This window comes from Erinaceus europaeus, chromosome 3, assembly GCF_950295315.1.
Source record: "Erinaceus europaeus chromosome 3, mEriEur2.1, whole genome shotgun sequence".
NCBI classification, from domain to species: Eukaryota; Metazoa; Chordata; class Mammalia; order Eulipotyphla; family Erinaceidae; genus Erinaceus; species Erinaceus europaeus.
Genome location: NC_080164.1, coordinates 47,428,148 through 47,443,844, shown reverse-complemented (window position 1 = coordinate 47,443,844; position 15,697 = coordinate 47,428,148). Strand labels below are relative to the sequence as shown.

Below are 15,697 nucleotides of genomic sequence, written 5' to 3'. Positions count from 1 at the left end.
CATTTCAGAATCATTTCAAGTAGTTGTGAGAGGAAATGGCTTCCGACACGCCCGCAATGTGGACCGGGTACTCTGCAGCTTCAAGATCAATGACTCGGTCACACTCAGTAAGTTCTTACATGCTGGAGTTCGTTTAGCCTGCTTTGGGAAAGGGAATACCCAGCCCCATCTTCCAACATGTTCGCACATAACAAAGTGACACAGAGAAGGGTCCCTCATGGAAAATCATCCTCTACCCCTTCCTGTGCCCCTGTTGCCACTAGGAAAAGCGATGAGGTTTTGTTTCCAGCTTGTTTCTAGCTCTATCTCTGTGTTTACTGAATTATGTGCTCTCCAGCACAGTGACAGTACTAGTTGGTTGGGGTTTATGAAGCTTGACTTTTTTATTATTATTATTTTTATTTTTTTAAATTTTTTATTTAAGAAAGGATTAGTGAACAAAAACATAAAGTAGGAGGGGTACAACTCCACACAATTCCCACCACCCAATCCCCATAAGCCACCCCCTCCCATGGTAGCTTTCCCATTCTCTACCCCTCTGGGAGCATGGACCCAGGGTCATTGAGGGTTGCAGAAGGTAGAAGGTCTGGCTTCTGTAATTGCTTCCCCGCTGAACATGGGCGTTGACTGGTCGGTCCATACTTCCAGTCTGCCTCTCTCTTTCCCTAGTAAGGTGTGTCTCTGGGGAAGCTGAGCTCCAGGACACATTGGTGGGGTCTTCAATCCAGGGACGCCTAGCCAGCATCCTGGTGGCATCTGGAACCTGGTGATTGAAAAGAGAGTTAACATATGAAGCCAAACAATTTGTTGAGCAATCATGGATCCCAAGCTTGGAATAGTGGAGAGGAAGTGTTAGGGAGGTACTCACTGCAAACTCTAGTGTACTTCTGCTTTCAGGTATATATTTTGCAGTAGTTTATGGATACGTGTGCACATAAGCTCTCTCTCACAGAAACTGGTGTATATCTAGATTATGGGACTTTGTTAGAAAGTGAACTACCTGAGATGAAATTAGAGTGTACTATAAAAGGAAAGGTCTCACCGAGTAATGAAGTTGAAGGGTTGTCATTCCACACGTGAAGTCTCTGGATACAGTCTGAGGTGAAGCATGTTGAGGTGGCAATCGTTGCTTTGGTTAGGTTGTGATCTGCAGATGCAATATTATTTGGTTTGGATTGGGAGATGCATATGGGAAAGTGGGCCCTATCCAAGGGTTCCAGGACTGGGGGAAGTAGGGGCTCTATAGTGAAGATGTGAGGTTCCTGCTGTCTTAGGGTTCAAAAAGACAATCGATAGTTAATGTTATCATCACATTATTTGTTAATTGGGTTAACTTTGAAAATTCCCTTTGTTATGGTTTGCTGTATAGTACCCAGTATCTTGTATATAGCTGTGCTATTGGATGCTTCTAATCTACTTGGTCTAGGCTTTTGAGAGAGTCCTCATATCAAATACATGCCTATATATTAAAAAGATTCAGTTTGTCTTTTGAGAAACTTTGAGACATACAATTGATTTCCCCCTCTCATATTAATTAACTACTGATTTATATGTCTACATTTTGCTAGGAGTGTACATAAACACCATTCCCACCACCAAAGGACTGTGACCCATCCCTCCCGCCCACTCCCACCCCCCACTGGCCCAGGAAGCTACATGTCTACCCCTCACCACTGGGTTTTTACTTTGGTGCCCTAGAAGCTTGACTTTTTTAAGTAAATTACTGGAAAGTGTACAATGTAAGAGTGAAAGATAGATGGTCTCAATGAATTCTGAATAAACCAAGAGTCAAAGTATTAGGTTTGCATAGATTTCAGCACTTTTTAAACTAGATGAGTCCTGCTTGGGGGAGCCAAGAAACTCTCATCATAGTATATACCTGAAATGAAATACAAGCTTATGGAAGTAAAACTAAGTGTGTTTCATATGAAAAATGAATTACCATGACATTGGCACTTTCACAAGACAATTGCATCAGGCAAGTTCTTGACTTCAAGACTTCAAGATTCCTGTAACTATCCAGGAGAGGTGGGGAGGACTGATTATGTAGAGTCAGAAGGCCAAGAAACTTGGTTCATATGAACTTGGTTCATATTTACATCCTTCACACAAGTAATTATAGATTCCTTAACTGTAGTGATAAATAGTAATGGTATTATTGTTTTCTGTTGTGCTATGTTCTAATTGTTTCATATTCTTTTTTGCCACATCAGCCCTGGGAGGAAGAAAGTTAGGACACTCATACCACCACTCTCACATGTTTTTGTCCTCCGCAGAGCATTAACAAATAGGTATTATCCTGTTTTAAAAAAGGAAAACTTGAGGACCCAAGAGAGAGCACAGCAGTGTCACACCAGACTTGCATGTCTAAGACCCCAAAGACCCCAGATTCAATCCCTGGCACACCACCATATGCCAGGCCTAAGCAGTACTCCATTATCTCATTCTTTTTTTCTTCTCTTTCTCCCTTACATATGAAAGGAAAAAAAAAAAGACATGAGGGGTGTACCTATTTTTCCTTCCTAGCAGCTTAAAATTCACTTGAATATTTAAACAGAGACAGGGCATGGCTTCCTGACAAACATCTGGAATTCCTGGTCTTGGAATCATTCCACACATTTGAAACATTCAGTTAGTTTTCTTAATAATTGGAAATGCTCTCACATATCCAAAGAGCAAATGGTATTTGAAAGCATTATAAAATATTCCCAATAGTCATGGTGTGAAAATCAAATGTGCACCCTCTACAAAGTCCTTCCTCTTTCCCCCTCAGTTGTGACATTGTTTAAATCAACCTTCCCTGTTTCCTAAACTCAAATCTCGAGTCTAATATTAGAAACTACTGAAAGGTAAATTCAAAGATACCAGGGCCAGAAGGTGGCGCAGCTGCTTGAATGCATGTTACCTTGCACAAGAACCTGAATTCTAGCACTCCCCTGCCCTCTCCCCCCCCCCCCTGTTCCCACCAGCAGGGGGAAAGCTTTGCAAGTGGTAAAGCAGTGATGCAGCTGTTTCTCCCTCTCTGTATCTCCCCCTCCCCCTCAATTTCTCTGTTTCTATCTAATAAATAAGTAAATAAAGTGCATTTTAAAAATTCAAAGATATCAATCCATACCTCCCAAAGAAGACTCTAGATCCAACCCCTCTCTGAAGATGAATGGAATGAAGTGGATGTTGCTATCACCTGAAAGCTTGCTCAGACATGATGAATTCATAAAATATAATTGTCATTTACTAAAAATTTGGAGAGTGAAATTTTGAAAGTCTGTTTTCTAAGTATTCCATGAAATTTTATTTGCTGGGAAATCCATTCCAATCCATCCCCCCCTTCACACTTTCCTTCTCCCAACCATCTCCCCTGTCCTAATATGCAAATACCTGCATATACTATCATTCTTTTTTTTTCACAGCACTGAAGCCTCTTTTATTTTTCAATTTTTTTAAATTTGTTTTTTATTTAAGAAAGGATAAATTAACAAAAACCATAGGGTAGGAGGGGTACAACTCCACACAATTCCCACCACCCAATCTCTATATCCCATCCCCTCCCCTGATAGCTTTCCCATTCTCTATCCCTCTGGGAGCATATACTCTCATTCTTAATCAAAAAGAATTAAGACTTCTTAAATGGGAATTTGACTTGAATCACAAACCTAATTGTGCTGCTTGTGAAGCTTCCCCCCTGCAGGTGGGAACGGGGCAGGGACAACTAAGAGACTAAAATGCTGAAATGCTTTAATTTATTCTAATTTTAGTCAACCTAAATGTTAATAGTCACATGTTACTAATGACTACCGAACTGGGCAATACCATAGGTGTTAGAATAACACATACACACACACACACACACTACTTAGAATACAGGAAAAGGGGTGCAGTGTTATCACTTTTAATTGACAATTGTATCTTTCTGCAAAACTCAAGAAAATCCAAGAAAAAGAAGCATATTAAGTTGAATAGTTTCAAAATAAAAGTCTCCATCTTAACAAGCATTAGCTTGCCACAGTCCTGTGATGACCAATCAGAAAACATAACATGAAAAATATAACAGCAAGGAATAAAATCTAGTAAGAACTAATTTAGCCAAGCTTGCAAAGACATATAGAAAGAGAGCCACCAAAAAGAAAAAGAAAAAAAAGAGGGGCACTTTAGAATAGTGACACAGCACAGGATCTGAAGCTCAGGGAAAAGTTCCTGGCTTTACTTGTGACAGAGCAAGTTGTATAACAGCTCCATGTCTCAACTTCCGTAAAATATGTATGACTATAATGCCTCTACTGTGGATTGTTATGAAGTGTAAATGGTGATGGGACATAAAAACAGAGACTCGGGTAGATAGCATAATGGTCATGCAAAAAGAACCTCATACCTGAGGCTCTGAAGTCCAGGTTCAATCCCCTGCACCACCAGAAGCAGAGCTGGTTAGTGCTCTGGTAAAAAAAGAAAGAAAGAAAGAGAGAGAGAGAGAGAGAGAAGAGAGAAGAGAAAGGAAGGAAGGAAGGAAGGAAGGAAGGAAGGAAGGAAGGAAGGAAGGAAGGAAGGAAGGAAAATGGTGTACAATAAGCAATGGATTAATGTTGGCTGCTGGCATGGATTTGTGATTGTCATTATCACTACTATTAAATGGAATAGCAAGTGAATATTGTAAAGAAGCCCATTGTCTCCACATTCATATTCACTTTTAATGTAGTCCCAATGAAATTTTCAGTGAGACTCTTAAAGTTAACAAAATCATTCTTAAGTTTCCATGGAAGAATAAGCATTTAATCACAACCAAGAAAAAATATGAAAATTTGCCCTTGCCAATTTTAAGATGTATTTAAAAAAAGAAAGAAAGAAAGCTGCAAAAAAAGAAAGAAAGAAAGCTGCAGTAACTGAAACAGTGTATAACTGGTGTCAAAAAGGCAGACGGAACATTGGAACTGGGAAGACAAACTCCATAAACGGAGCCAAAAAGTTACGTGAATTTAGTATAAAATAAAATGATCTTTTAAATTACTGTGAAAGAATACATTATTTTAAAATGGTATTGAGACAACTGGCTAACCACTTGGAAAAATAATTAAGCTTGATTTTTATCTTACAACTTACATTTAAACATATTCCAAATAAACTAAAAGTCTAAATGTGAATATAAAAGTTCTAGAAGAAAAAAATTAAGATTTACATAATTTCCCTGTAGAGACATTTAAAGCATAATAGTGGAGATACCATAAAGGAACATTCTGACAATTTGATTACATATTCTTTAATTCTTATGTTATTTTCCTTTAAGAAAATCTAATGAGGAAATAGAAAATTGCAATATTATTTATAAGATATATAATAAAGGGACCAGCAGATGACTCACCCAGTAGAGTGCACGTGTTACTACTCATAAGGAACCAGGTTCAAGCCTCTGGCCATCACATGGGAGTGCCTCCAGCAGGGGAAGTTTCATATTCGATGAAGCAGTCTAATCCCCCTCTCCCTTTCTCTCCCTCTCCCTCTCCCTCTCCCTCTCCCTCTTCCTCTCCCTTTCTGTCTTCCTCTCTCTCTCTCCCTTTCTCTCTTACCCCCCCCGTGTGTGTGTGTGTGTGTGTGTGTGTGTGTGTGTGTGTGTGTGTGTGTGTGTGTATGTATCAATCTATATAGAGGAAAGAAAGAAAATAAATAAATGGTTGAGGGAGTAAGGGAGTATTGGATTCATACAGGTGCATTCTCTGTCTCGCTCTCCATGTGTATATATATATATTTACCTCTGAATGTGACCACTTTCTTCTTTCTGTATTTTTTAAGTTTTCTAAAACTACTTGTTCCTTCTATAATTAAGATAAAACTACCATCAGGCTCAAGCCTGACCTCTACCACAGTAAAGGAAATTTCAGTGTTTTTGTTTCTCTCTTGCTCTATCACTCTTTAGGGGGAAAAAAAAGTTACAAACTATTGTATTTACTGTCAAATCAAATGTAAAACATTAATCCCCCAATAAAGAAAAAAAAGGAAAAAAAAATTTTAAGTTAACTCAGAGAAGTGAAGCCCCAGCAATGAATTTAAATAAATTTAAATAAATGACACTATAATAGCTACTTAGAACTTATTTATTTTCAATTCTTGTTAATTGGGCCAGAAAAATAGCTCACTTGGATAGTGTACCTGCTTTGCCATGCATGTGACCCAGGTTTCAGCTCCCACCACACTGGAGAATATTTTCACTCTCTCTGTCTCCATCTCACTCTATCTGAACTAGATGATCCAAGTAGTGAAACCCAGTGATGACAAGAAAAAATAAATCTTGTTAATTATTTAGGCCTATCATACATCTCATCTTCCAGGGGGACAAGAGATATTACTCTCCTGAATGTAGAATTTTCAATTTATTTACTTTTAAATATCTTCCCTCATATCCAAAAACTCTGCTTTATATTAGAGAGCATCTGGGCCCCAGGGCTGCTATGGGAACCCTAAGGAAATCATCAAAATCCACCTATGGTAATAGATTGTAGAAGAAATTCAGAGAAGATAAACTTCCCAAACAAAGGCCTATTATTGTTCCTTTCTTACTAGCTAGTGTTGCATCTATTTTTTTTTATTAGATAGAGACAGAAAAATTTAGAGGGGAAATAGAGATAGAGAGGAAAAGAAACAGAGATACCTGAAGCCATGATTCACTACTTGTGAAGCTTTTTCCCCTGCAGGTGGAGACTAAGGGCTTGAACCTGAGTCCTTGCACACTGTAATATGTGCACTTAACGAGGTCCATCACCGCCTGACCACACTAGTGTTGCATCTATTCATCAACAGTAGTTAGTGCAGCTTGGTTGCATCCCTGGGGACCTGATGTCATATGAAGTAGATGGAATGTCACTTTATGTTACTCACAATGAGCATCATCTTGTCTCGTTGATTATTAATTGGGCTGCACAACAGAATCACCAGGCTTTATCACCAATTATTGACTGCTGAGCACCTACACTGTGCCCTGCTGTCCCATCTCATTTCATCCTCTCTCCAACACAGCACAGAAGTGTTATCTATATCCCATTTTCCTGAGTAGGAAACCAGAACTCAGAGTTGAAGTACCAGGGTCACCCAGACAGTCATAGCAGAAGACATCTGCACCCAAAGTAATCTATTCCAGAGGCTTCTGGTCATTTCTTTACATTGTTTCCAAAACATGGAAGACCAAAGATCCTTGGGCCCCTGCCTCTGAATGCCTGTATCACTGATATACACATGATTCAAAGATGCTGATTCCCACTACCTCCACTCATTTTACAGGCAGAAACTTCAACTCAGAGAGATTTAGCTGCTAAAGACCACAAAAAGAAACATTAAGAGAAGAAATACTTAAGCTCAAATTCCAAAAAATAGCCCTGACCCAAGGCAGACACCCAGGCTTTAGAATACCAGTGAATGCAACTGACTCTGTGGCGATAGCACTGGGACCTCTTCTGGTTCCCTAAGGGGTCCTTTCTTCTTGAATTTCTGGGAATTTGTATGTCTCTAATGGTATTTCCTCTTCTTTTTTTATTTTTTAATTATCTTTATTTATTTATTGGATAGAGACAGTCAGAAATTATGAGGAAATAGATAGAGAGGGTGAAAACAGAAAGACCACTGCAGCACTGCTTCACCACTTGTGAAGCTTTCCCTCTGCAGGTGGGGACTGGGGACTCAAACCTGGGTCAAGTGCACTCAATCAGGTGTGCCACCAACCAGCCCAGTATTTCCTCTTCTTGCTTTCAAAGACAGCATAGGTTTTTCCCAGTGATCTTTAAAGTGGCTCCTCCCCAAATTGTGTTAACGTATGTTCTCATCTTGAAGGCCCAAGCAAAGATAAAAATAAATAGGGGGGCCAGGTGGTGGTGCACTGCTTGCAAGTGTTGAAGTAGATGTCTCTTTATCTCTACCTCTTTATTTCCCCCTTCCCTCTCCATTTCTGGCTGTCTCTATTCCAATAAATAAATAAATAAAGATAACTTTAAAAAGGGGCTGGGCAGTGGGTTAAGCACAAAGTGGAGGGACTGGCATAAGAATCCTGGTTCGAGCCCCCAGCTCCCTGCCTGCAGGGGGCTCACTTCAGGGATGATGAAGCAGGTCTGCAGTGTCTTTCTCTCCCTTTTTCTGTCTTCCCCACCTCTCTCGATTTCTCTCTGTTCTATCCAACAACAACAACAGCTATAATAACAATAACAATAACAACTACAACAAGGGCAACAAAAAATAGGAAGAAAAATGGCCTCTAGGAGCAGTGGATTCATGGTGCAGGCACCGAGGCCCAGTGATAACTTTGGAGGCAAAAAAAAAAAAGATAAAGATAGATAGAAGTTCATTGCAGTTATGCTTAGTCAAGACAAAATCCCCAGTAATAGTGTAGGCTGGAGATAAGAGGGATGTTGTCTTAAGTACATGTGGTCTGAAGCACAAGGACCAGCAGCGTAAGGACCCCGGTTCGAGCCCCCAGCTCCCTACTTGCAGGGGAGTCGCTTCACAGGTAGTGAAGCAGGTCTGCAGGTGTCTATCTTTCTCTCCCCCTCTCTGTCTCCCCTCCTCTCTCCATTTTTCTCTGTCCTATCTAACAGTGATGACATCAGTAACAACAACAATAATAATTACAACAAAAATTTAAGAAGGGCAACACAAGGGAAAAATAAATAAATAAATAAATAAATAAATAAATAAATATAAAAATTAAAAAGGGGGGGGTGTTGTCACAGAGATAACTAGGTAGTCAAGGTTTTCATTTGAAAACTAGAACTCTTCTAGAAGCAAGTTGACACAACCCAACATTAATTGCGGTAGAAGCTGGTAGATGGTTAACCAATTGATATTGCCCCAATTGTTCCACCAAGCATACATTGCCTCCCAGAGAACATTGTCCTAAATTTTATGTAGACTCTACAGTGTACTTCTTTGAGGCATGAAACAGTCATTATCCCTTCTGCTTCTACAGTAAATGACCAAAATTTTGTGGGCTTTGTATGCCCCTTTTTTGTCACTTCAATAACTATTGAAAGAGAAAGTGGTTAACACAAACATAGGCCTGATCTCTGGGAACTGTAGACAGGGTACTAATCTATACCCCTTCAAACTGACATCCTCCAAATATCTGCTCAGCGTTTATTATGAGGGAAAATTGCATTCAGCTGAAGGAAAGGAAGACAAAGAGAGCTATTTATGGCTCTTGTCTCTGAGCATCCATCCAATTCAGCTTTGACCTCTAATCTCTAAGCATACCACACAGCTTGGTAGCATCCACCAACATCCAGGTTTGTGGCCTGGGGTCTCCTTCACACCATCCCTAGAGTCTCTACGTATGTTTCTGTTCTTTAACAACAGCCAGAATTTGCCATAATTCATGATTATGACTGTATATAAGGTTTTAGCCATTTTGATAGACTTGCTTTCAATTCCAATTCCAAAGGTAAAATCCTTCCAAACCTAATTGTGCACAGCTGTAGAACTTTGTTTGTCAGGAGACACATAACTTGTGCATGAATCCTGAATTGTCCTCTACCAAGTGAAAACAAAGCTTTACAAGTTATATCTATTCTTAGTGAATTACAGCTGTTTTGAGTGAAGCACTTGTTCTGACCTCAGGCTTACACAATTTTTAGAGGTTGATGCTTTACTTAGAAGATAATTGGTAAGCTTTATAATTGTCAACAGTCAAGAATTTTTGGTGTAGATTTATTGAAAGAGAAAAAATAATTTTTCAAGAGCTCTGAGTCCTGTTATCTTCATTCAGCTTTCTTGCAATACCTAAAATTGCCCCAATAAACTTCAGGTAGACATGAAGACCAAATAAAATGACATTATGTGATTCTAATTATAGAAAATATAATAGGGAGTCGGACGGTAGCGAAGCGGTTTAAGCACACATGGTGTGAAGAGCAAGCTCCAGCATAAAGATCCCAGTTCGAGCCCCCAGCTCCCCATCTGCAGGGGAGTCGCTTCACAGGTGGTGAAGCAGGTCTGCAGGTGTCTAGCTTTCTCTCCCCCTCTGTCTTACCCTCCTCTCTCCATTTCTCTCTGCCCTATCTAAAGAAAAAAAAATTTTAAAGAAAATATAATACATATAGAAGAGAATTCTGAATAATGCAGCTCAAAGCTTTAACAATGTAGAAGCTAAGACTGCAATGATTTCATTTCTTTTTAATATATTTCTCTGTTTTTCACAGTAATCTTACACTAAATGTATGTCTTTTGTAAATATAAATAACAGTAAGTACAAATAGAAAATAATCTATACCCTGAAATGTAAGGCTAGCTGTACTGAAAGTCAGTTCTAAAAGAACTATGGGGGTCAAAATTGTGTGCAGTTCTAAAAAATCTGTATGCCCCAAAAGATTTTGGAGACCAGTGGGGCTGACAGATTCCACCTATGTGCACCTCTGAGAAGGGTCTCATAGGATTTCATCTTTTACTTTCTCTCTCTCTCTGGTGCTATGATGTCATCTTCATCCCCATGTAAACACTGACTGACATACCCACTTTTCCTTCCAACATTGCATTCATTTCTGAGTCTCATGTATTTATGCATATGGAAATTATTCTAACTCTATAGCTTTCCCACCTACATCATCTCAGAACCTTAGCAGCAATTAATGGAGCACCAAGAGTGCCCTGACTACAGGGAACCTAAACCCATCAAAATTTTCATGGAATAATTTATCCAGAAACACTTTCCTCCTTACTCCAACTGATGCTTGAGTTCTAGTCATCCTCCAAATGTTACTTCCTCTTTCCTTCTTTCTTTCTCTCTCTCTCTCTCCTTCTTTCTTCTTTCTTTTCTTTTTTTTTTTTCTATCACGTCTATTGCCTGCAGAGTGAATCCCCCATTCCCAATGGCCTTTTTTCCCTCCTTTATCTGACAGGACAAAGAGAAATTGAAAGGAATGGAGAGATAAAAAGAGAGAGAGAAAGATAGACACCTGCGAACCTGCTTTACCACTTGTGAAGTGTACCCCCCTGCAGGTGGGGAGAAGAGACTCAAACCCCAGTCCTTGCATTTGGTGATATGTGTACTCAACCAGGTATCCCCCATCATCTTTTAACATCTCTAGCTTTTCTGGGAATTCTGCCAACACCTGAGGGCTGTCCAGTAATGAGCACAGGTTCCTCTACAATGGAGAGATAAAGACATAAAGCCACAGGAGACATTAAACCAGGATTATGAACCTGAGCACAGTCAACAGGGTCTATTTGGTGAAGGGAGGAGGGTGCCATGTGCTTTGTAGTTTAGCTGTTTAGTTAGCATCATCCTTGGTCCCTACCCACTAAATGCCAATAGCACCCTTTGCCCAGTCTGATGACCAAAACCATCTCAGACATTGCCAGTTGACACCAGGGAAGCAAAACTTCCCTGATTTGGGAACTATTGTCTATATACTCAATACATGGCCTCAGAATATATTTGGATAGAGGACTTGCTGTCTGTCTCGTGTCTACCATGTAGCATGTAACACAACTTTTTTAGATTAGTTGTAAGTCTTCCTCAGTTTTAATTTTGTGTTTTGTGTGTGTCTCTAAAACTAACCCATCAGTACTCAGCTGTACTAATAACAGTTGACCAGTGCTCATGAGTGTTTGGCTTTTAATAAAATTGCTTCATGAAAGTTGTAACAAGACATTGTAGTGGACATAGTATGTTTTGAGTATTATTTCCAACTTGGTTCCACCTACCTCTACTTCACTGCCATTTCTTTCCATTATCCTTTGATTCTTGTTTCTCTTTGTTCTGATTTCAGAACCAATGTTCAGCTTTCTCAGGTAGAAACCACTCTCTGAACTTCCACAATCTGTTTTGTCTACTGATGTAAAGCTTAATGTCTCCTATCAAAAAAAACAAAAAAATCCCTAGACCTGTTACCTCACCTATCTGTGAAAAATCTTGCAGCCCTGGGGTAGCCCAGCAGGCAGAGTACATACCTTACATATATGAATCTCCAGGTTCATTCTCCTGTACTATATATAATGGAGCGAGCAGTGTTCTGGGCCTCCCCACACTCCCCCTTACACATGAAAAATAAAAAATGAAACACTTTTTTAAACTTGCCACCCAGGATCTGACATTATGTCCAGTAGCTGTTAATCTCTTCCTATCCAGGAAATGGATCGCATTTAACTTCAAAGGTACAATGCCCACAATTACGAGTTATCATGGCAAGCAGCCCCAGGAGGGCACTCTGCCTTTATGGCTGGGATTTGAAAAAGTGCACCCAGTTATTCAGTTTCAGCTTGAAGTCCTGTTGAATATGATGTTATTTTGACCATTGTACAATACTCTAAAAGTTCAAATTCTTTTTTTAAAAATATTTATTTACAAGAGAAGAGAAGGGGGAAAGAGATTGACACATGTAATGCCAGTAGTCAAGTCAAGCTCGGATTTCATGCTTGAGAGGTCAGCACTTATATCCACTACAGTACAGGGCTGTGAAAGTTAAAATTCCTAAACTAAAGAAAAAAAAAATTTTTTTTAAGTCATTCCTAGGACTTCAAAAAAGTAGAAGTCTACAGTCTAGCTCTAGCCTGTCTGTGTCTCATTCAGAGGCACATTCTCTAAGCAGCTGATAATTTGGTGCTGAACAGTTATACTTGGCTCAGAAATGCCCTGAAAATGCTCTCTAGACCCATAGGAGACAGGAGCAAAAGTAGGGTGAGCTCATTTAATCCTTAACCTTCACTACTTTGTCACAGTTGGAATGTAAACTCCACTTTAGACCTCACATCAGCTTTTGGAGAGTTTCAACAAACTCCTTTAGATAAGACTAAGGGGTAGTTCTTTTTTTTTTTTCCCTTTTGGCCAAAAATAAATATTTGTATCAAAAAAAGATTCCCAAGACTTGGAAAGTATGTGAATTATTTAATCTGTCCTATAAAAAGATTCACTGTGATTAGTGTCTAGATTGACTAATGACTTTTAATCCTAAATCCATTAGATAGTTACTAATAGAAGATGAGAACTCTGGGAAATTCTTTACTAGCCAGTCTAAAAAGAATTAATCAGGCTTGTGTCAAACTGTGAGAATGCTACATATTTTGTGTGTGATTCTGTAACATATGTTCAAATAGCAGGTCACAAATTACCATCTATTATCCAACTGCTCTGATGCAAAGTCTTGACTATTTGTCTCCAGAGGAGTTAGGTGGAAAGGGCCTCAATTCCTGTTCTATTTCGAGATACATCATAACACTAACTTTGGGTTAAATAATAAAATACATGGGGAGTTGAGCGGTAGCACAGCAGGTTAAGCGCATAGTGGCGCAAAGCGCAAGGACTGGCCTGAAGATCCCGGTTCAAGCCTCCGGCTCCCAACCTGCAGGGGAGTGGCTTCGCAAGCGGTGAAGTAGGTCTGCAGGTGTCTATCTTTCTCTCCCCCTGTCTTCCTCTCCTCTCTCTATTTCTCTCTGTCCTATCCAACAACAATGACATCAATAACAACTACTACAATAATAATACAACAAGGGCAACAAAAGGGAATAAATAAATAAATATTAAAAAATAAGTAAGTAAAAATAAAATAAAACACATCATAAAACTAAGTTTGGGTTAAAAAAAATAAAATAAAACTGACTTTGGGTGAGTCATTTCAACAACACCTATATTTTGAATTCCAGCTCTGACATTTATTAGTAGTGTATCACTAACCCAATTACTTAGTCTCTCTGTTTCCTAAAATGTATAATAAATTTTAAAAAGTATATCAGATGACACTAAGTATATAGTGTTAAAATATAAAGTCATCATGTGGATGAGTGTAATAGACTCACTGAAGTTTCTCATTTTCCTGGGATTTCTTAATGTACAGAAAGATATTAATTGGGTAGAACAATATAATTTAGCCATCAGACATGTGGAATTTTTAAAATAATCAGTTGCTGTAGGGTTTTTTTGTTTGTTTGTTTGTTTTGTTTGTTTGTTTTTAGTGTGACACTCATAGAGAAAAAAAATAAGTCCAGGGTCTTGCATATACAATTCACTGCTGAGTCACCCAGTCCCAATTTTCCTGCTGCATATTTTTTTAGGTGGGTGGACAGAAAGACACCAAAGCATAACTCTATCATCCATAGAACTCCATCTTTCTCTGTACCTGATGTTCTCGTGTAGGGAATCAAATCCAGGGCCTTATATATGGAAGATGTGTGCTTTACCCACTGAGCCACTGCCATATCCCTGAGTCTTCTGATTTAAAACCCGATGTCCACACAGTCTATCTTAGGGTATGGATGCCCTTGTAAGATTGCAGAATGGCATTTACAGAATATTTATGAAGTGCCAAGGAACATGTTTTGTACTTTCATGGATTTTTACTCCTAATATTCCCTATGCAATGATGTTATCATCAGCACTTACAGATAAAGAATATGTCACAGTCAAACACTCAGAAGACCTAGGAATAGCCAGGAAAATAGCACAAGTAACAGCATTAGATACCTGAGGTTCCCACTTCAATCCCTTTGCCAAACTGGTGCTCTGACTTGTTTCTCTATCCAATTTGAAACTGTGATTCCTATATCAGAAATAAATAAAGCTTGGCGGTGGCATACCTGGTTGAGTACACACAGTACAGTGCACAAGGACCCTGGTTCAAGACCCCAGGCCCCACCTGCGGGGTGGGGGGAGCTTCACTAGTGGTGAAGCAGTGCTGCAAGTTGTCTTTCTCCCTCTCTATCTCAGTTTCCTCCTCTCAATGTCTTTCTGTCCAATCAAATAAATAAATAAAATTAACAAAATAAAAATAAGTAAATAAAGTTTAAAAAAAAAGCCTGGGATTTGACCCTGGATTAATTTGACTTTGAAGTCTACCCTGATCATTTCTCCCTCTTTGCTCATTATTCTCAGTGTAATGAAAGCCTAGCTCTCAAACCTAGGCTTCACCAAGTCCTGTTTTAAAACTAGCTTTTGTTTGATTATCAGGCTACTATAGGTATATGATAGGTTAACCTATGTCATGGAATATGCACTTAATTCTGGAATATCTTTGGTAATAAACAAAAAAAGCATATTTATATCTCACCTAAAAAGAGCTGGAGAAAAAGCATAATGGTTACACAAAAAACTTTCATACCTGAGGCTCTGAGCTCCCAGGTTCAATCCTCAGCACCGCCATCATCCAGAGATGAGTGGTGCTCTGGTAGACAGACACACACACACACACACACACACACACACACACACACACACACACACACACACACACATATTCCTGCTGGTTTCCAACTCCTGCCCCTCCCTAATTTTCTCCCCAATTGCAAACAAGCCAGGAGGCTGGTCCTAGCTCCTGTTCTCCATTTCCTCTGCCCACTCAGTGCTAACAAGCAGTGAAATGGCTGCCTGGTGGACAAAGGAGCAGGGTCATCCTCTGAGTGTATTATGGTCCCATAAACGTTACACCACCACAGGCTTTGGCAGAGGTGGCAGTGAGGCTGGCAGGGCCCCCAAGCCAAACATGGTCCAGCCAAGGAGCAGCCAAGGGAGGCTTTGTGCCCTGCTTCCCAACTGGATATTCGTTCCAGGAAGGAGTCATATGATCTCAGTTATGGAAACCAAATGGCCTCCCTTTGTTTAGAGAGAGAGAGAGCGAGAGAGAGGAAAAAAGTCATTCATTTTTGTGGTAAAGTGAAAACAACTCCAAACTAAACAATCCTCAGAACAGAAAATGCCAGCTCCACAAAGCAGACCCCGGCAGAGCAGGACAAATGAAAACAGGGA

General features: G+C 39.5%; 1 protein-coding gene across 1 annotated transcript in view; it reads left to right on the top strand.

The window, feature by feature from the left end:
- Positions 1-15,697, top strand: part of ANTXR1 (ANTXR cell adhesion molecule 1) — a 261,306-nt gene that overhangs the window by 102,215 nt on the left and 143,394 nt on the right. Inside the window, exon 10 of the mRNA XM_007521257.3 lies at positions 9-107. Coding sequence (XP_007521319.1) covers positions 9-107 — 99 coding nt within the window. The remainder of the gene's footprint in view (positions 1-8; positions 108-15,697) is intronic.